This window comes from Misgurnus anguillicaudatus, chromosome 20 (genome assembly GCF_027580225.2).
Source record: "Misgurnus anguillicaudatus chromosome 20, ASM2758022v2, whole genome shotgun sequence".
Taxonomy (NCBI): Eukaryota; Metazoa; Chordata; class Actinopteri; order Cypriniformes; family Cobitidae; genus Misgurnus; species Misgurnus anguillicaudatus.
Genome location: NC_073356.2, coordinates 15205904 through 15228461, shown reverse-complemented (window position 1 = coordinate 15228461; position 22558 = coordinate 15205904). Strand labels below are relative to the sequence as shown.

Genomic DNA, 22558 nt, shown 5'->3' with positions numbered 1-22558 from the left:
AAATGGAGGCAGTGGCGGCCGGTGACTACTTTTTTCGAGGGAGCACGATGCGAAGTTCAACACATGTATGTACCGTAATGTGTGTGCTTCGTCATTTCAAAATATGAGTTTGGTGCGTGGAGTGAACCTATGTGCATCACGTGTTTTGTCAAAATAAGCGCCTGATGTAAACGCATCTAAAGGGTTTATGATAAAAGAGATGCTCATGTTTGCCAGATACTCGTATAATCTCGGAAGAGCAATCACGAGCCACCACTGAATGGAGGTGTTTCAGGAGGATGCAGTTGTACACAATCCACTCCAAACTGCAAGCTAATCTATTCCTGATCCAGTAGTAGGGCTGTCGCGGTAACCGCATTACCGCATGACCGCGCTACTGACAAGCCCAACCGCATGGAAAAAAAGCAACCGCAACAACCGCGCCTTTTCACGTTAAATTCATGAAACTATATGCCGCCTTGTTTTTCACGTCATGCAGTAGCAACCCCTTCTCACCAAAAAGCGTACAAATGACACGCAGTGTCATTATCGTGCAGTGGATGCGCCAGGTTCCGATTTTGCGTGCGTGTGGTGCGCCGGTCCTTCCCATTCACTTGTATGGCGAATCGTTTCGTGGCGTTTTATTTGTTGTTTTCTCATTTGTTTTCTGTTTTTTTTACCATTTTCGCTTGGGTTTAGGGTTAGAACAACTTTTTGTTATATAAAAATAACATCCTAACCCAAACCCCAACTCTAACCCCAACTCCAAGCGACCATGGCTTAAATATAGATAAAAACATAGAGAAACCTGTATATTAAATAACCTGCTTAAACAAATGTGAAATCTAACCCTAAACCCAAGCGAAAATGGTTTAAAAAACAGAAAACAAATGAGAAAACAATAAATAAAACGTCACGAAACGATTCGCCATATAAGTGAATGGGAAGGACTGGCGTATCATATGCACGCAAAATCGGAATTTGGCGTATCTATTGCACGATAATGACACTGCGTGTTATTTGTATGCATCTTGGTGAGAACGGGTAGATCTATTACTTGACCTCATTGTTCTGGATTTAAAAAATAATTTTATTTTAGTAAATGAAGGGCGGTAAAACCGCATACCGCGCTGGTGAGCCACGCAAAATCACCGCAAGGGAAATTCCTTCACCGCGACAGCCCTATCCAGTAGTACATATTTTTTTTTTAATACCTTATTTATTATAAATGTTTTGAAATTATACATATTTAACATTACGGAAGTAAAACTGGCTGCGGATGTCATTTCACATAGACTTTAAATAACCCACTTTACCCTCCAAACACACTAAAATAACAACATCTGTTATAAAAAGATGTTTCGCCTGAAGGAAGCCCATGTGTGATGTTTTGTAAAGAAAATGGCACCTTTCAATTCTAGTTAAGCTTGTTTTGGATTGTAGTTGACATTTTAGATGGGTTTCTTCAGTGGGGTTTGTATTAACAAATCAGATACAGTATGTAAGCAATATAAACAATCAAATTTTGTCTGTAGTGTCTCTCATTTATTGAAGTAATAGAGGACCGTAACAGTAAATGCTTCACTCAGGTGAATATTACCACTGGATCCACTTATAGTCTGTAATAAAGAATCCATGTCATAAATATAACCGCTGTGCTCAGCATCTGCACCATTAGGCATTAAATGTCTTTGAAACAATCAAGAAACAAACTGGACAGAAAAAAATCCGAAGTGTCCTTTACATTTAATTTACTGCTTTTTGCATATTATGTTGCAGAAAAGTATGCAGTTTAAAATGCAGGGTTGATCTGTAATTATATAGTTTGCTCATCTCTTTAGTCTACATGTAGTACTTAACCTTAAAGGATTATTAGGAACACCAAACTAATATTGTGTTTGACCCCCTTTCGCCTTCAGAACTGCCTTAATTCAACATGGCATTTATTCAACAAGGTGCTGAAAGCATATTTTAGAAATGTTGGCCCATATTGATAGTATAGCATCTTGCAGTTGATGTAGCTTTGTAGGGTGCACATCCAGGGCACGAAGCTCCCGTTTAACCACATCCCAAAGATGCTCTATTGGGTTGAGATCTGGTGACTGTGGAGGCCATTTTAGTACAGTGAACTCATTGTCATGTTCAAGAAAACAATTTGAAATCATTCGAGTTTTGTGACATGGTGCATTATCCTGCTGGAAGTAGCCATCAGAGGATGGGTACATGGTGGTCATAAAGGGATGGACATGGTCAGAAACAATGCTCAGGTAGGCCGTGGCATATAAACGATGCCCAATTGGCACTATGGGGCCTAAAGTGTGCCAAGAAAACATCCCCCACACCATTACACCACCAGCAGCAGCCTGCACAGTGGTAACAAGGCATGATGGATCCATGTTCTCATTCTGTATACGCCAAATTCTGACTCTACCATCTGAATGTCTCAACAGAAATCGAGACTCATCAGACCAGGCAACATTTTTCCAGTCTTTAATTGCCCAACTTTGGTGAGCTTGTGCAAATTATAGCCTCTTTTTCCTATTTGTAGTGGAGATGAGTGGTACCTTCTGAGTGGGGTCTTCTGCTGTTGTAGCCCATTCGACTCAAGGTTGTGCGTGTTGTGGCTTCACAAATGCTTTGCTGCATACCTCGGTTGTAACGAGTGGTTATTTCAGTCAAAGTTGCTCTTCTATCAGCTTGAATCAGTCGGCCAATTCTCCTCTGACCTCTAGCATCAACAAGGCATTTTTGCCCACAGGACTGCCGCATACTGGATGTTTTTCCCTTTTCACACCATTCTTTGTAAACCCTAGAAATGGTTGTGCGTGAAAATCCCAGAAACTGAGCAGATTCGTGAATATGTGAAATACTCCGACCGGCCCGTCTGGCACCAACAACCATGCCATGCTCAAAATTGCTTAAATCACCTTTCTTTCTCATTCTGACATTCAGTTTGGAGTTCAGGAGATTGTCTAGACCAGGACCACACCCCTAAATGCATTGAAGCAACTGCCATGTGATTGGTTGATTAGATAATTGCATTAATGAGAAATTGAACAGGTGTTCCTAATAATCCTTTAGGTGAGTGTATATTCCTCTTTTTGCATTCTTTAAACTGACCCTATTCATCTCTGACCTTCTGTGTTTTCTAACAGGGTTATTATATCACCATTTCGTCGTAGTTGTTGTGCTAAAATATAGTTAGACCAGATGTTTGCTCATAGAGACATTATTCAAACACAGCTCTGTATGAATGTGGGTCAGAATGTCTCCATTGGACTATAATGAGTTGATATGAAGTTATGGAAAAATGATTTGTGCTCTGTACGGTAGATTTAATTACAGTCCTGCAGAAGAAATTATGCTCCAAGGAACTGCAGTTTAAAAATAATTTTAGTTTCTTTGTTATTATCACTGTCGGGAAACATCTGTGAGACAACAGTAAGACAACATGACAAAACAAAAGATGACACCAAGGTTTCATCTATACCGGAAATGTTTCAATTAAACAAGGCACCGTATGTGATAAGCTACACCAAGATATATGTGACATGCACACATCACATTTTCCAAACACATAAAAATAATATTGACCATAAACTTCTGTAACTTGATCACTTGGAGTATGAATGACTATTTTGCTCTGCTTCTGGAAATTGCTGACATCTTAAACTTTAGCAGGTCTTGAGAGGAGTGCTTGTCTATGTAAAATTCTCTCTGCTTTGCTGTGAGATCAAGTTTTATATTTGCTTTTAGATGCAAGACAGTTGCATAATGTTTTATTCAGTTTCAGCCTCAGATGTCATGTCAGCAGACTGTTGGGTGAACATCTGATGCATAAAGCACTTATCTTCAGGAGATCTGAGATCAATCTTATTGGTTTTATTCTACAGGATTTCCAGGAGATGTGTTTTTCATCTTGGAAACAAAGTCGAATGTGATTGGTTGCTTTACATTTCTGTCCTTGGCCAATGAAAGCTGCTTTAGAGTTCAGACATTTGTGTCGACAGTCTGATGGTCTTGTGAAATCTCAAGTCTTTAAGGCCGGATCTAAGTCAAGTCTCACATCTTTTGCAATGACCTTAAGTCAAGGCTAAAACAGTTAAGGTGTATTGTATTGTTAATAGTGATCACACTTAGACATTTGCCTGATCCTTTTCTACAAATGATCCACATTTTATCAAACCCATGACCCCTGTCTGTCATTGCAAGCACCATGCTCTACCAGTTAAGCTAAAGGAACACTAGATTAATTGTTTTTACTTACACTAAACCATGACATCATTATACTCCTGACTGTTTTCATGCATGTTACATTAATACACGAGGAGTTCAGGTGCAAAACCCTCATGTTTTCTTTTAAATAAGCATTTTTATCAGGCTCTTATGTTCAAGTTGTCATTTTATTTTGGCAATGAAAATGTTAATAGTCAGTATTGAAATGTTACAAACATCACCTTAGTCATTTCATTAGTATTTAATTGCATGCAAAAGTTTTTGGCTAAAAAATCCACTTTTTAGGAGTCATAGTAAACAATTGCAGAATCACTAAACATGTAACTTTACATTCATACACGAGGATTAATACACATTGCAAATGATTAAAGTCAGAATTAGTGATGGGAAATCCGTATTTTTTCGTGAATCAGTAACCTTTCGGACAATTCTTTTAAAAAAAACGGATCAAACCGTGCTCACGTAATGACGCCATTCATATCTAATTTATGTTTTAAACGATTCAGTCTGATTTGGTATACTGATTCAACTCGTTCACTGTTCATGACATCACTAGACAAAATGTAAAATTGATGAAACTGAACCACACATTAGGGGGCGCTGTGATCCATGTAGGGATGTTCACATTGACCGTTTAACCGTTAATCGAAGGAAAGAATTTATGACCGATTAACGTTATCAGTTAAAAGAAAAAAAAAATTGTTAATACATGGTGCGTGTCGTCATGAGCCCACTTTTCTATCTTTAATTTGTGAATTTCCTGTATATGACACAAATTATTGCTGCCCTGACGATCTGATAAAGTAATCATTTGGATGAGAAATCATTTGTATGCGTGTTTGGAAGCTGAATGGAGAAGTGTCCACGCAAGATGACGCGGTCCGTCACGATCTCGCGCACATCCGGACAGACGTTCGCTGATGGCCTCTGACCCTGACCATAAACATCTCTCTTTTTGCACAAACGGAGAAACACGACGCAAAAGCAAAACTTTCTGAAAAGCGTCCTGCTTTATGATCACTGTGGTAGATGAAACAGACACAATCTGCCCTTTTTGGATATTAATCCTCTGGACTGATCGCGTGCTTTTTAATAAGGTAATGTTGCGTGAATATCTGATAATGTATGAATCCTGGTTCGGTTGTTGATCTATCGCTGCTGTTTGCACGTTCAAATTAAATGTTTTGTTTTTACTAGTTCAGACAACCGTCAACTGTATTTTTACTCAATATCAATTTCATATTAAAATCTTATAAGTTAACGGTTAATGTTCGGTTCAGAAGCTACGGTTGTCGGTCGGGAAAATTAACTGATATGAGCATCCCTAGATCCATGTGATTGCCAGATTCAGGTTGTTTTCAGCTCCAAGTACTCACAAGGGACCCAAGTTTGAATGTGATTGTTGCTATTGTTGGCACACCGTCGTTCATCCAATTCATCTTTCGTGCACTTAGAGGAGTTTGCTGAAAATAAAATCAATGTGCCGTTTAATGGATTCTGCCAACAAAGCGGTATTTCTGAATAGCCTGACGTCGGGATTAAGCAGATTTGAAGCCAAGATATTTGATGAACTTATAATACGTGCCGAGTGCATTCGGTTAATGTCATTATCTCATTTTTGACTGAGGTGGCGTTTAGTGGCTTTTGCATCTAAGCTCTTCAAATGTTCCTGTATTTCATGCACACTTTTGTAATCGATGTTAAACTAGCTGTTGTCATCATGTTAAAGAGTTAGTGATAAATTAAGGAGCAATTAATGCTCATTTTCACAGGAAAATGAGTGAGAGACAAACTGCGAGGAAGGTTAAAAATTCAGAGAATATGTGATGCAGTGTGTGAAAACCCTTTTTTTGTGATTTACTGTTTTCGATCTACATAAAATCATGCTACATAACGTAAAGAAAATATAACATTAATATATTTAATATTTACTAACTGAGGTCATGTCAAAGAATAAAATCAATGAGTGAAATCAAACTTTGATGCTCTGAATCTTACGCTGGATTTCCACCAACTGCGGAGCGGCTGCAGATCGGCTCCGCTGCGTTATGGCTCCGCACTCCGCCGTCCGCCAAAACCCACCAGTTCCGAATTTGTTGCAGAGCGGCTGCGTGCTGAAGTGATGAGGACCCATGAGGTCTCACAAATCACGTGATGATCGAGCGATATCTAGTTCTGTCTCCGCCCATTATGACGTTAAATTATGACGTTTTGCTGGACCAGCCCAGATCATGACACGAGATCTCGCGAATTCAGGTATGATCACGCGATGGCCGGAGCTGTGACGGATTCCAAATGCAGTCAATGGAAATACACACATTGACTTGAATGGAAACCGATTGACTCCGCCACCGTTCCACAGCGGATCCGCAGCCGTTCCGCAGTCGGTGGAAATCCAGCGTTACTCTGCAAAAAATTACGTTCTTACTTAGTTTTTTTGTCTTGTTTTCAGTACAAATATCTAAAAATTCTTAAATCAAAATGTTTTTTTTTATGAGCAAAGTGACCTTAACTTTTAGTTACGTTCGTCACAAATAAACATGTCTGTCAGTGTACTGAGAACGGAGTACTAAGGTACAAGATGCGTCAAAAGTACTGGTAATTCAGTACCATACTGACACTGAGAAAAACGAACCAATACCTTCTTTCTTCTCTAAATACAATATATATCTTTTTTTCTGTCTCTTTTTTTCAGATGTGTCCCCAGTTCTTGCGGGTTTTCTTGGTGCGGGTGTTTTGGTGGTCTCCGTTACGGTGTCCGTTTTCCTGTGGACGTGCTGTCAGCGACGTTATCGTCAAATGACAGGCGCGTACAAGCTGACTAGCGGCCCCTACGACCCACCTGTTGACCCCCCTTACAAATTCATCCACATGCTGAAAGGCATCAGCATTTACCCCGAGACCCTCAGCAACAGCAAGAAGATTGTGCGGGTGGGCCGGCGCTCAGGAACAGGATCCTTATTAAAAGAATGGGGTCGTGGGTCAAGAAATGGTAACGTTCTCCTTGTGGATGCAGATCCTGAAGGTGGACTGCTGAATGGTACGCCGCACCTTCAGATGAACCATTTGGTACCACCCATGGGTCCTCCCAAACTGGAGAGGTCGCTGCCCATCCGTGCAGACTACTGCTGTATGGAGAGCAGCTCAGGAAGCAGCAGCGAAGCTCCCAGTAAAACAGCAACACCCTACAGTCTCAGCTCACCCTCCTTGGGCACGCTCAGCTTGACTATTGACTACAACTTTCCCAAGAAAGCTCTCGTCGTCACGATCGTTGGAGCTCAAGGGCTCCCCGCTGTGGATGAACAGGCAGGCAGCTCTGACCCCTACGTGAAGATGACCATCCTGCCGGAGAAGAAGCACCGGGTGAAGACGCGCGTGCTGAGGAAGACGCTGGAGCCCGTTTTCGACGAGACATTTACCTTCTATGGCATCCAGTACAGTTTGCTGCCCGAGCTTGCGCTGCACTTCCTAGTGCTCAGTTTTGATCGATTCGCACGGGATGATGTCATCGGGGAGGCAGTCGTGCCAATGGCGGGCGTGGACCCAAGTACAGGCAAAGTGCACATCACCCAGCAGATCAGCAAGAGGAACACACAGGTGGGATAGCATTATCATTCATTGTCAATGTTACAGTTTAGGTCTCACTGATATGAGACACCCATTTTAGGGCTTTGTACAGAACTGAAGAGAGATGCATAGTAATTTAGCGGACACAAACATTATTAACTCTAAAAAAAAAGTTTCATCCTACCTTCATTAGTTTTCTTTTTATCACCTCTCAAATATGGGTAGGTTTCTTCAAAAACACCAAATTTTGAGCAAAAAGCTGAGAAAATTTCATTTTTGTGAAGGACTTTTGATAGAGATCAGATTCGGAGCGATCCTCAAAACATACACGGACATACAGCTGTTTGCCCTAGGGCGATACTTCGGGGTTTTATAAGTTGTGGAAGTGCGCCGCCTGGTGAATAATAACAGTATTGCGGATTGACGAGATAACTCGTCCATGGCAGGGAAAGAGTTAATAAAGAATAGGGCCAGGCATGTCTTAGGGCCAGCAACATTAAGTATTATAAAATCGCTGAATTTAATAACTTATTTTCTCATTGAGCCAACATGGATACACTGTCAAAAATAAACGTACAAAGCTGTCACTGGGGCAGTACCCTTTAAAAAATGTCCTAATATGTACCATTTAGGTAAAAATATGTATACATTTGGTACCAATATGTACCTTTGAGATACTAATATGAACTCTTTAGGTGCAAAGCTGTACTTTTCGAAAGGGTCCCGCCCTACTGACATCTAGGGTGCATATTTAGACTTTTTTTCTGACAGTGTGCAGTGTGAAATAGCAGATTCAAGTGAATATTTAATGGGTATTTACACTTGTGTCTCGCGTTATTACATAAATAATTATATTTAATAACATATCATAAAACTCTGACTTTTTCCAATTGGGTCCCCAGTGTTTTTATCAACCTAGAAAATGTGAAAAAGAACAAGCCAGTAGCTTAGTTTTAGTAAACCATTCTCTGCAAGCATATGAAAAAATAGGTAATTGAAATTTGGCTCCCCTTGTGATGTCAGAAGGGGATAATACCGCTCCTTAATCTGCACCACTGCATTGCCATTTAGTGCAGAGAGAAAGAGAGAGAGTGTAAAAATAATTGACAGCACAATTGAGTTTCAATTTCAACAAACCAGCATCATGGCGATCAGTGTTTGCATTTCATCAGCTCCTTTGCATTTAAAAGGACACAACCAAAAACCCATTTTTGCTCACACATACAAAGTGACCATTTTAACATTCTATAATAAATTATCTATATAGTATTTTGAGCTAAAACTTTATATATGTACTCCGGGGATACCAAAGATTTATTTTACATCTTAAAAAAATACATATAGTGAATGTCTCCTTTAAGATCTGAGATGATTTGATAGCAATCTGATTACTCAGACCTCAGGAAATGCATTTAAGATGTGCGTCGGACAATACAAATGCATCTGTTTGTTTAAGGCACGTGTATTCAAATGTTCTTATGTAAGTTTAGACTCTATCATGAATGAGACACATAGATGAATCAGACACAAATCCTAAACACTATAGCTGCCATACAGAGCAAAGAGATCACAGAAACTCCAAGCAAGATTTTGCTTACTGGCATTAGCATCATCATGCAAGTAAATTTGAAATTTAAAAATGAATTTAATGCTTCATCAGATGCTATTTGTATTTGTTTAGCCAACCTAATATTCTGACTTACACGTTGTAGATGAACCAGTGTCTGTTCAATTAAAAATTAATAAATCTACAGTGCAAGGAAAAGAGAGTCAAATATATCTCATGAAAATGTTTAAATTATGTTATACAAAAACATGCATTTTGTAAGTTAAATGTAACCATGAAGGGGGTGAAGCCCCACCACTAACTCCAACCATTAGAGGGCCATCTGTGAGGCTTAGATTAAAGATAAAAATGACTGAATAGTGCATTAAATAATAGAGACAGAGGACTGGGAAGAGTAATGTGGTAAGAGAGATAAATATTGACTCAGCAAGCAACAGTGCTGGGGAGCAGCTAACTAAAAATAATGCTGCTAATTTAACCTTTAACTAATGTTACATTTTGTGAAATTATAAATAACACAATACTTTACATTATGTTCATTATATATACATTCTCAGAACGTTAGCCTGCCTGTACTTTATTACAAAGTACTTTTCACATTTTAAATGGCTTAAAGCTATGCTCATATAGCAGTGTAGAGCTGTATTATCCTGAAATAAGGCAACATTATAAGGGAGCAATAGAGTGCACCTAACCCTGTACATCATCATATTTCTCAGCTGTTATTTGATCATGCACAGCAATAACTACATTTAATAAGTTTTCATGAGATTAGAGATCCCCAAGTCAGTGTTGGCTTTTCTAGACATAAACTTGGTATAGGGAATATAGTAAAGAGAACAATTTTGAGCTTTTCGCCTCAGGTTAAGCACCTCTGTGATTGATACAAGTGCTCTCCAAGTGGCAGCAAGACCATCAGTTCAGTAAAGCTATTATCCTCCGTCTCTTCAGACTGGCACTGATTTTTCCTGTGGACATTTTAGAGGCTTTATGTTTTGTCGTATAAGGTGTTGAGGAGGGATATTCCTTCTTATCCAATGAGCTTTTGTTGCTGCATCCAAACCTGCGATTTAGATTAAACTCTTTGGGGAGGTTTCCTGAACAGGGGTTAGATTAATCCAGGACTAGGCCTTAGTTATATTCGGATGTTTATGTAGGTTTACAAACAAACCTTACTGGTGACAAAACAATAAAACTGATATGTTAAGATATGTCAGTGCAAGGTGTCTTTAAATTAAAGGAATAGTCTACTCATTTTCAATATTAAAATATGTTATTACCTTAACTAAGAATTGTTGATAGATCCCTCTATCATCTGTGTGCGTGCACGTAAGCGCTGGAGCGCGCTGCGACGCTTCAATAGCATTTAGCTTAGCCCCATTCATTCAATGGTATCAAACGGGGATGAAGTTAGAGGTGACCAAACACATCAGCGTTTTTCCTATTTGGGACGAGTGGTTGTGCGAGCAGGTTTGGTGGTGCAGGGTAAAACGTGGCGCTTTTCTGGGCGGATTTGGGGGAGGAGCTGTATTTTATGGCGTGGTGGCGCTTTTGGGAGTACTTCGACTCGCCTGAAAAGTCCGCTCCCCTTCTCACTCTCATAATGGGAGAGGGAGGGTGTTACTGCGCCGAGTCGAGGTGCTCCCGGGGGTGCTGTTGCGCCGTAGAATGTGGTTCCTCTTTTGGGTCCGCTTGGAGAAGCGTTGCGTTTTGTTTTGTGCCACCAGGCTTGCTCGTATAACTACTCGTCTTAAATAGGAAAAACGTTGATGTGTTTGGTCACTTCTAACTTTATCTCTAAATGGTACCATTGAATGAATGGGGCTAAGCTAAATGCTATCGAAGCGTCGCAGCGCGCTCCAGCGCTTACGTGCACACACACAGATGATAGAGGGATGTATCAACAATTCTTAGTTAAGGTAACAACCTGTTTCAACATTGAAAATGAGTAGACCATTCCTTCAAGTCTGCATTTTAGTCTGGGACTAAAATAAGCCCTGACCGGAAAATCGCCCTTTCTGTTTCATCCTGGTTAGACATGCATTTTTAAAAAGAAAAAAAAAACATGGAAGTGTAACACGTCCAGCACATTAGGGACAATAAGCAACCAGACATCAACAGACTAACGGCTATTCAGGACACCTTGGCCCCTACATAACAACACCATATTATATATATATATATTTTTTTTGCTAGCATGTTATATTCTTTAGTATAAATACGTTTTGTTTTATAACTATAATGTAACTATATGGGCTGGGCTGTATGGGGTGTGGAAGCGCCTATTGATCCATGACCCATTAAAGTGTTGTTATTGCAGACACAGTGTAGCCATAAAGGCCACTAACTGCAGGGGGAACATCCATCACAAAAGCCATCTGGAAACCAGCACTTATGCTCGCATCATTAGCAATGATGCCCCCATACAACCACAATAAACAGCAGTTTATAAAAATATTAGATTTCTATAGGCTATTCCAAACTCTTAGTAAACAAACATAAAAAGAGAAAGAAACATTTGCATTAGACCTTTAGTTTCAGGCACACCCCTTCGTATGTGGGCAGCAACTGGATATGATATCAAGTGTTCACATATCATGGATTCTGACGTGCTAGCACCGTTATTATTGCTTTATTTTTGTACAAAATGGGATTGTGCCAAAGTTTAATTTTAAATAAAAAAAAATCACTGAAATTATCTTATTTTTAAGCTGTTTCGTAACCGAAACAGTCAGAAAAAAACCCCAGTGGCCTCACAACCAATTTGGCCCCCTGATCCATTTATTTGTTATCTGACAACAACACCATGGTAACCGCTAAAATTTACATTTAAAATTGATTGACAGGTGTGTCTCAATGAAAATGAAAGCGTAACTAAACACCTGGTCAGAGCCTGACTTCACCCACTGGCAATATTTTAAAAATGCAAGAAAAGTGTCCAGACCCCAACGGAGATAGGGGGGACGAACTGAGCTCGTACCAAGTGCATGGTGAGCTTGAACCTGCTTACAAAGGGTCGTACCGCTTACATCACGCAGTACCGCAACATACAAACAAGAAAATGTAACTGCAGTAGCCACCGTTCAACCTGAAGAGGGCAGCACTCAGACGTTTTTACACCATATATTGTAGAATTAAAACACTTTATACCCAAATGACAAAAAGTTACTAAAATCAATGATCAGCACTAATAAAGCCCCATTCTTACAGATCATTAACTTAAAAAGTTGGTTTAGGGTTTAGTTACTCTTTAACCTATAATGCCAGCCACACAATGTCACAAGCGCTCATGGCAAACAGAGGGGACGGGTTAGAAAAGGATCCAACGCACACACGCAAGATAGTTCGGGTCTTCTCTGGTCCGTTCGGCAAAAACACATTCATTTTAATTACCTGAGACCCGATGCTACTATTATTATACCCAACCCGTGTCACACATCTCGGGTCGGACCTCGGGTTTTCGGATTTAATGGGGCTTTTCCATTGCATAGTACCCCGCGGTTTGGTTTGGGTCAGGACTTATGAGGACCTCTAGATCCCACCCAAGTCATTTAGCTGACCCAAGAGGGCAGAAGCACATTTTCAGATTTTGATGACATTTATGAGGGCGCATGATTTTTTTTAAATAATGGAGATAAATTGTTTATAATAAACGCTGCAGTATTACATAAAAAAATAAGAATTGTCAGTTTTGATTTTATTGGCATTTTTAAAGCATGAGCACTCTTGAAACTTTGGTTTGCTGTTAACTGTTACATTAGTGGTAACTTATAAAAAATTTACAAGCAGAGGGTGCTTGCTCCGACCTTGATCAAGGGTGAAAGGTGTACAAACACCTGCATTCTGTCTGAGTCCACTGTTTCTTAGATTTAGCTCTCGAGAACCAGACCATAGGAATTGCATGTTTCCTCTGGTTTGAAAATAGAGATCAGGGGCCTCATGAATAAAACTGTGCGTAGGATTCTTACTAAAAGTCTACGTACGCACAAAAGCCAAAAATGGCATACGCCAAAAATTATGAAGGCTTATAAAACAAAGCAATGTTCCCTTTATAAATCACAGCTAACCTGCAAGTGTGCATACATGAATCATCCTAATATCCCACCCTGCAAGCCCATTCTCCCATCAAGTTTGTTTTTTATAAATCACAACATTTGCGTGGAAACTGGCGTACGTTTCAAGCCCTGTTTTGTGCGTACGCACGCTTTATAAATGAGGCCCCAGATGTGTCTTAGATTTCCTTAAACACCTAATTCTGCAATTAAAATTTTAGAGATTTTAATATAAACATTTCAAATAAGTGTCTTCAAGGACCAAACATTTTGAGCAATATTTGAGAAGAAAAATAAGAGAGTTTTTGTTGCATAACAAGTAAGCACAGCCTAATGCACACTGATGCATTAATTTCAATTAAACAGGAAGAATAGCATTACAAATATTCTTATTATCTTTAGCAGCAGGGAACAAATCAGTTCTCAGTTGTTTGAATTCAGTTTTAAAAATCAGTACACAGAATATTCACAATAACCTCAAATCAGAGAACTTTCTGTCTGCGTGCTGTACTCTTATATATCTTAAATTGAATCAGTTGCTATACTACGCTGCAAGATAGAAAAGCATTACAGTGTTGGCTGGGAGGGTGGCAGGGATGTTAATCGATCTTGGAGAGAGAGAGAGAGAGAGAGAGAGAGAGAGAGAGAGAGAGAGAGAGAGAGAGAGAGAGAGAGAGAGAGAGAGAGAGAGAGAGAGAGAGAGAGAGAGAGAGAGAGAGAGAGAGAGAGAGAGAGAGAGAGAGAGAGAGAGAGAGAGAGAGAGAGGATTATGGGTGAGATGGAGGGAAAGGAAAAGCTCAGGAAACAGATGGAGTGCAGTTAGTGGTAGAGAGAGATGGGTGTACATTAAATTTGACTGACATTATGCGGCAACAGCATGTTCTTTATGTTTGGAAGCTTGTACCTGCTTTTAAACATTTTTGCATTTTGCAAACACTTTTACATGACTTGCAGTGCATTAAAGCTCTAAGTATGCTTGTTCCTAGGAATCAAAACCACATCCTTTGTGCAATGCTTTATCAAGTTAGCTATAGGAACAGTGCCATAAATTCATAAACCCTGTGATGAAAAATGTTATACTGCAAAGACAAATAAATAATTTAAAATATTTAATGGTCCTAAAATACTTCCTAGCACAAAATACGCTTTCTTTACCTTTGATTTGTGAAATGGATGTGTTTACATGTGTGAAACTCACACACCCAGAGCTTAATATAGCATCATAAACACACAACTCTTTTGGAAATATTACGGATGATGTCGATGAATTTAAAACTACAGGAAATTAAAAAATATAAGATTCAGTAGTGCAGTACAGCTCAGGAGAACATCACAGACACTTGCACACATTAGACACTAAAATGTAGGCTGTTTTAAGTTCACGCTTAGCTCCAGGATGACTTACAATGCTGGTTACCATGGTGATAACCAGCAGTAAGACTTGAATCATTCTGTTTTAAGAAAAAGAAGAGAGAAAGAAGCACAGAGCGGAAAAGTACAAGGTTAATACACTGTAAAAAAATTACCTGTAAATTTTACAGTAAAATACTGGCAGCAGGGTTGCCAGCCAGTTACTGTAAAATTTACAGTAGTGTCACTGTAATTTAATTTACAGATATTACTGTAAAAAACTGTATTTTTAAAATAATGCTGTAATTTTTACAGCAATTTGTTACAGTGTAGTGTGTAGATCTAGAAACAAAGTGTTTGCATATTACATACATTCACAGTACATGCATTTGTTGAACAGACAAGGAAAAAATACACAATACTCCAAACCTTTCAAAAACTGAAATACTTTTTGAAATTTTAAGAATATATATATATATTTTAATCCATTAAGGCATCTTCTGCTGTTGTATGAAAATTGTCTCAGTAGTTAGGTAGAATTCAATCTGTAGTGGTTAAATAGTTGTTTTAAATCTGATATATACTGGAGTTATTCATTAATCCTGACTGGTGAGATTTTAAACTTTCACACTACATTGGTTGACCCTGGTTTAATGTTCTTATTTGCATATTTATGAGATCAATAACATTGAATGGACAAGTACAGCATGCAATGAGGACGCCACCTGTTTTAATAATTGCCTGCCCATCTGTGTATACTGTATATAGCCACATAAATCCACCCTTGTTAAGTCCTCTGGAACAAACAATAAAGCAGGATAAAACAGTCCTAAAAATGTCCTAAAGGGTACTGAGATGCCAACACTCCTATAATGTTCTCTTATATGATGGATGGGTGTCTTGCCCACCTGATCATGTGATCATCATTGCCCAAGCAGAACTGACAGGTGCGCAGATGGCTTAGCATTACAGTTTTTCTCCACCTTGTCCATCTGGACAATAAGTGGCAAATTAATGTCCCTGGCATGCACAATGAATGCTCTCTCAGTCCATTTTACAGAACTACAGGGCAGATCTATACAATGATTTCTGCTCTGTAAAAGGACAAAATATTCTGCCAACTACATGAGATTTGTTTTCTGATGGAAGTAGTTACAGGTGTTTCTGTATAGCAGCTGAGTGGTAGAGCATTGGGTTAGCAGCGCAAAAGGTCATGGGTTCGAACACACATACTGATTAAAAAATGTATACCTTGTAATGATGCACCTTTGCATAAAAGCATCTGCCAAATGCATAAATGTAATGTAAATTTGTAGGTAATGTTGCTCTCCTCTTCTGCGCAAAGCAAATGCAGTAACTAAAAACCAAACAGCAATATAAAAGATTAGAAAAGTTGCTTCAAAGTTACATGGCTTTAGTGTGGATATTGAAATTAACGCAATTTCACACTCTTTGATAGATAGAGGAATCCAAAAGATGTGGGAGATTAAATATAGGAGTAAACCCCCTACATTTTTAACGACACTGTGATGATTGACACAAAGTAACCATAGCAACGTTCAACGTTCCACTCAAAATATTATTTCAGCAACAAAAGACACATCATGTTACACAATTTTAAAACCACCATCTGCAGAGACATTATGTGTTAAATGTGTTTGTAAAGCTGCTTCTTTTATATTGTGTTGCCATGTCTCATGTATTTAAACCGTTTTTGAGCTTGTTTTGGCTAGGCTCATAAAAAGATAAAGTTTATTAATTAATGTTTTTAAAGTGCGCAAGTGTGTATCATGATATTTCGGTCTTTTTCTAATATAAAGCATGTAGAATTGTTGCAGTTCACTGTTATGTTTCTTGAAAAATCTGGCAACATGAGAAAGTAAACACTTGTACCTCTTTCTCTGTGATCTTGCATTCAGAAGCAAAACATGTCTCTGATGCACGTTTAAATATGGTCTTGTGTGGGTTAACCATAGACTGTAAAAAAGATGGACGACGCATCTCCATAGACTTCCACTGTAAAAAAATGAAGCCAAAATATCTCTAAAATGTTTGGGACATCTTGCGCCAATGACGTCATTTGGAGCCAGACCCTGCATCCCAATCTGCATACTATCCATTCTAAATAGTATTCAAAATTAGAATTAGTATGTCCCAAATCAATGAGTATCCATAAAGTGCCCGGATGCTCTACTGTTGAATGTGAAAATTCGAGTGTAGATACTCACAGCAAGAGGGCGGGGATTAGTTGCGCTACCCAGAACTAACAAATTAAATAAACGATGCACCACTAAATCAATAAATTAAATTACTGAGTAAACATTACATGACAAATAATGAATGGAAAAATGCTTGAATGCAAAGATGTATTCTGATGTTTGAATTTCTTAAAGGGACACTTTAAGGACTTTGCTGCCGTAACATGGCTGCAGAAGGCGCAATGACATTACGCAGTGCCCGAAAATAGTCCCCTGCTATTGAAAGTTACAAAGTTCTGCAAAATATTTAATTGCGCCTCCTGCAGCCTTGTTACAGCAGCAAAGTCCTTGATTATTATCCCATAATGAGAGTATAGTTCTTAGCCATATCTGCCTAGAAAATCACAACTTTTAATTTTCCGTCGGTCTTAGTACACGATGTAACTACAGAAGGGTCAAGTTTTAAAATATTGAAACTCTTTGGTTATTTTTGAGCGCGATGTTAAATGGTCTAATAAGATTAAGATAAGCTATGCTAAAAGTGCTAGCGCCAGACCCGGAGATCAGCTAAATGGATTCCAAAACAGTAAGAACCAAATGTTTAACTCTGGAAATCTGGAAAATGAAAAAAAAAATATTTTCAAAAAAAGTGGAGTGTCCCTTTAAGTGTCGTCACTTTCTCAGTGTGTGCATATGCAGTATATACTATTAGGGCATAGTATAAGTAGGCGAATTGGGTCGCAGCTCTGTTCTGCGACATAGTGATCGTGAGATGGTAGAGCCACAGTATTTAGGCCCGCCCAATTTCTCGTTTAACTCAATCACAAACACACAAATCAAGTATTCACAACCCTTTTAAAAAACATCCAATAACAAACTTAAACCACACCTATTAGGAGCCGACACCAACATTTTTTGTGGCACGTCGGGGGTAAATGTTATACGAGTTCTACAATCGGCAGAAATTATCAGACGTTTTGATATCCTCCTACTGGATCAAATCATAGTCTGAAGGTAAAAATCAGTGTCCATCATAGACTACACGATTTTCAGTGAAATCTTTCATTGGGACTGGCCAGGAGGACTGGAGACTTTCTATTGCAACTGTTGAATCATCCAGACAAAAAATATCCAAAATTTGTGTATTCAATATCTATTCTGTTTCTCTGCAGTGTGAAAGTCGTGGGGAGTTGCTGGTCTCTCTGTCCTACCAGCCTGTTACTCACAGGCTTAATGTGGTGGTGCTGAAGGCCAAACATCTGCCAACCATGGACATCACTGGCTTCTCAGGCAGTAAGTACACACCAATATTGACATGTACAAAGTTCCATACACCAAAATATAAATATCTCTTTGTCATAATAATGTCTATATTTCTTTACTTGACAGACCCATACGTTAAAGTCAACGTCTTCTACGGTCGCAAGCGCATAGCTAAGAAGAAGACCCATGTGAAGAAATGCACACTTAATCCCGTTTTCAACGAATCATTCATCTACGATGTTCCCGCAGAGTTAATGCCGGACATCTCTGTGGAATTCCTGGTCATCGATTTCGACCGCACCACGAAAAACGAGGTCGTAGGTCGCCTGGTTTTGGGTGGTCAGAGTCCCGTGCCATCGGGGGTCACTCACTGGAGGGAAGTTTGCGATAACCCACGAAGGCAGATCGCCAAGTGGCATAACCTTATAGAGTACTAGCGTTCGGCTAACACACAGGAAAGCGTATTATACCACTCCCTTCCTGTCACCTCTTCTATAGAAAGAAACCCATTTAACAACCACCCTCTTTTCCCACATAGGCAGGTGTATGTGTGGATGAGTGTCAATAGTAAAGAGGACCGTAGGCTCTACTAAACTTGAAAGACATTGGGCAGTTTAACAGAACCACATGTTTCCTAATAAACCAATAGCAAAAAATGTTAAATAATTGAACAAAAAATTCACATAGATGAGGTTTTTCTCTTTTATTAGATGAGAATTATACTCGTATTAAAGATAAACCACAGCATCCGCAGAGCCGTTTCCAGTCTAAAAACGTATTGAGAATATACATACAGTACTTTCAATTAGCTGCATGCTACATATAATAAAACAAGCCTTTATTATTATTATTAATTATTTTTTTTAAAGAAGGGTTGTATGAAAAGTATGATACGTCTTTAGTCACGTAATAAGACAATTTTTTGATGAATTAGAAAAGTTTCGAAAAGTTTCTTTGAGGATATTAGCTAACATGCTAATATTTAGCACAACCAAACCATTTACAACCGAACAAGGTTGAAACATGGAAACATTTTTTTTATATTTTTATTGTTTATATTACTTATTGATTTTTCTGAAATGTAAAATCTTTGCGAAAATTCAAACTTTAAATGTAAGTTACATCATAGCTGATCAGACCTTTCAGCCATTTAGCAAATTAAAAGTTGTGACCATCGGCTCTGTACTACAATGATTTGTGTAAAAAAAACTCTGTTATTTTTAGTAAAGTTAGCCTCTTGCTATTTTGACACTGTAGCTACTTCATTTATTTGTAGCTGTAGTAGTTATACGTTCTTGGTTATCTCATTGTGGATGATTTGGACAAAGCACTTCCATGATCTGTTTGTTATGCATTTATCTTAACATATGATCATCTTATTATACAACCATTTGTGACCGAAATCAACATGTATTTTTTATTATTGTATTTAGGGATGCATAACGATTAATCGCAAAGAATCTATAGCAGAATAAAAGTTTTTGTTTACTGTGTATAATAGTTATGAATATATAAATATGCACACATGCATGTATTATTTTAAGAAAAATATATAATATATTTATATTTATATATATATATAATATAAATTATACTAAAATATACAAATGTATATACATATCTTAAATATGTACATGCATGTGTGTGCATTTATCTATACAAAGTTATACACAGTTCACACACACATAATGTAAACAAAAACTTTTATTCTGCTATAGATTAATCGCGATTAATCGTTATGTATCCCTAATTGTATTAGTTTGTCATATCTATGCACATTTCTATTTAACTGCAAAGAAATCTATCCAGTCGCTGTATAACCATAGCACTGAGATCGAGAAAAATTAGATTATATGGCAATGAGAGAATTGCAGTCAAAGCCAAATGTGATGGATATTAGTATGTTTGTGTACTGTCAGCAAATTTGTACGTTTACGTGTACCTAGCACCACTGTTTCTATCATCACTGAACGTGTGTGTTTTTAAAGGTCGCACAACTAATTCTTAATAATGTCTGGTCAAGATGTACATAATGTATAATAGGACGCGACATTGCTATTCTCCCATTTCTCTTTTTCATACTGAAATTGAATTTCACCAAATATACGTGATGTTTTGGCATGCAAATGCTGCCATGCAAATGAAAGGACAGTGATGTTTTAGCCGGATGTTTAACCCAACTAGCCAATCTATTCGGATCTTATAATTATTGAATGATTTAGTTGAAAAATATGCAGATTCAGATCAATATTTGCACTTTCGTAGAGTACTGTATTTATTTTTATGATTTGTGCCCAACAAAAGAAAAACAATATATATGTAAATGTGTATTAAAACCAACTATAATGAGACTAATAACTAACCATATGAAAGTTAGTCTTTTGGCACTAGCTATTAACCATTACACTGCACGTGTCAAAAAATAACCAAAGTGGAGACCAATGAACAATTTGTGCATAACTTTGTAAATTGGTCTGCAAAACCATTGGACTCAATGTAAATTCGGTGTTGGGATCACAATGAAGCAGCCAGACATTGACAGACCCAAGTGCATGCAATGTGTGTGTGTGGATGTGTTCCCAATTATCTGATTTAATGCCCCCATAGCCCCCTAAGGCAGATTGATTTACATGCTCTGACTGTACATTGCTGAAAGCAGGAGGGTGAGACAAGAAAAAAATATTGATTGGATGATTAAAGGCATATTATATTTAAAATGTGAAATTAATTTAGCAGTAACTTAAGCCCCAGTGTTGTTTTTGAAAAATTTAATTTTGCAATTGTAAGTCATTAAGACCACTTAAAGAGATTACCTATTGCATACACAGCAACATTAAGATGTAATTTACATCCACCCGAGTCCAAGCTTGCAGATACATTTAAGACCAAAAAAGTGAATCCTTTCATTCTCTAACCCTGCATGCACAGTATCAAATTTCTGCTTCAAAACTTGTGTATATATTAAAGTTTTTAGTGGTTTATATGACAGTAAAATACTTTTTTGTAAAAATGGTAACCAATGCAACTTATGTGAAATAATTCATGCCTTCCTCTTTATTTTGAGCCCCAGCTCCATTTGTTACCCAGACTTTTTTGACACAAAAACGCTTGTTTTATATAAATTAATAACTATAGGCATTAAAATAAATATAACCTATTGTAAACGAGTGTTTGGTTTAATGCACTGGTGGGTAGTGGTTCTTTCCGCTCCTCTCGTAAGTGTTTTATCGGGAATGGAAATGGTTTCGTTTTGTGCAAACCTCTTTTGAAGAGCTACTGTAGCTGCCTTTATTTTTCTGTCTGCCACTTGTCTAACAATCCTTCGGTTTTTGCTGTTATGTGATGTACGAATAAATTGAAAGGCAAACAAAGATCTGATGAGAAACTGACTGTAGTAAATATATTAGTCCATTTGGATACTGCTATGTTGATATGGTGAAGGTGGAGTAAACTTAGTGACTCACCTTTATTTTAGGTGTCCCTAAACCCACTAGACTTAGATGATGAACAATGCTAGTTCACCAAAACAGTAGTGTGATTTCATGTGGTTACCTGGCTTTTCAATATTTGTAAGTACAAGCAAGTTATCTATGTTTAATGTAAGTACAGTGGTATAACATACTTAAAAAGACATATTTGCATTGCTGGCTTATTACTGCATATTTCACTACATTATATTCAGGGACATCTAATATAAAGTGTGACCTGTAATGCTTTCCGATGCAGGTTATCTGCATACTGCTACTGAGTTTATGCTAAATACAGTTACACTAATGCTGACTTGTACTGTATGTTGAATTTGTTAACACAATGGACGTGCAAATAAAATTAAAACTGATAAAATAGATCTGATCTGATCTCTTTTTTTATATATTTTCATAATTGCATTCTTTTACTGTGGATGATCCAGAAAATGTCTAATTAATAAATATACCTAATACCTAAAAGACGCCCTCCAACAGATGTTTTAGCATTCGTTGTAAACTTGTGGACCTATTTTCCAAACGCCTCACACTCGTATATTCTTCCGTTGAGAGCTTGAATAATAGACACTCCAGCCCAGTTGGTGGCGCTAATCCGCCTTTGCAAATTGCAAGAATACCAACAAAGTTCCCGGCACGGAGTAATACCGTACCTCATAGCACAACTAATACAAGTCAATGGAGTTGGACAAAAACTATGATAAAACCTGTTGGAATGCGTCTTTTGCAGCGATTTTTGTGTGCGCACATCAGTGAACACCCCCGACCACTCGGTGGGTTTCATGTCTTTGTGGACGAGGGTTTGATGCATTTTGGGAAGGATTGTTCCTGCGCACCCACACACCCACCGCAGAGGTGGGAGGC

At 38.2% G+C, this 22558-nt stretch overlaps 1 protein-coding gene across 1 annotated transcript in view; it reads left to right on the top strand.

The window, feature by feature from the left end:
• syt11a (synaptotagmin XIa) overlaps window positions 1-22057 on the top strand; it is a 32955-nt gene extending 10898 nt beyond the window's left edge. The window contains exons 2-4 of the mRNA XM_055220189.2: window positions 6911-7812; window positions 18122-18242; window positions 18339-22057. Coding sequence (XP_055076164.2) covers window positions 6911-7812; window positions 18122-18242; window positions 18339-18649 — 1334 coding nt within the window. The 3' untranslated portion in view covers window positions 18650-22057. The remainder of the gene's footprint in view (window positions 1-6910; window positions 7813-18121; window positions 18243-18338) is intronic.
• Window positions 22058-22558: the final 501 nt, after the last annotated feature.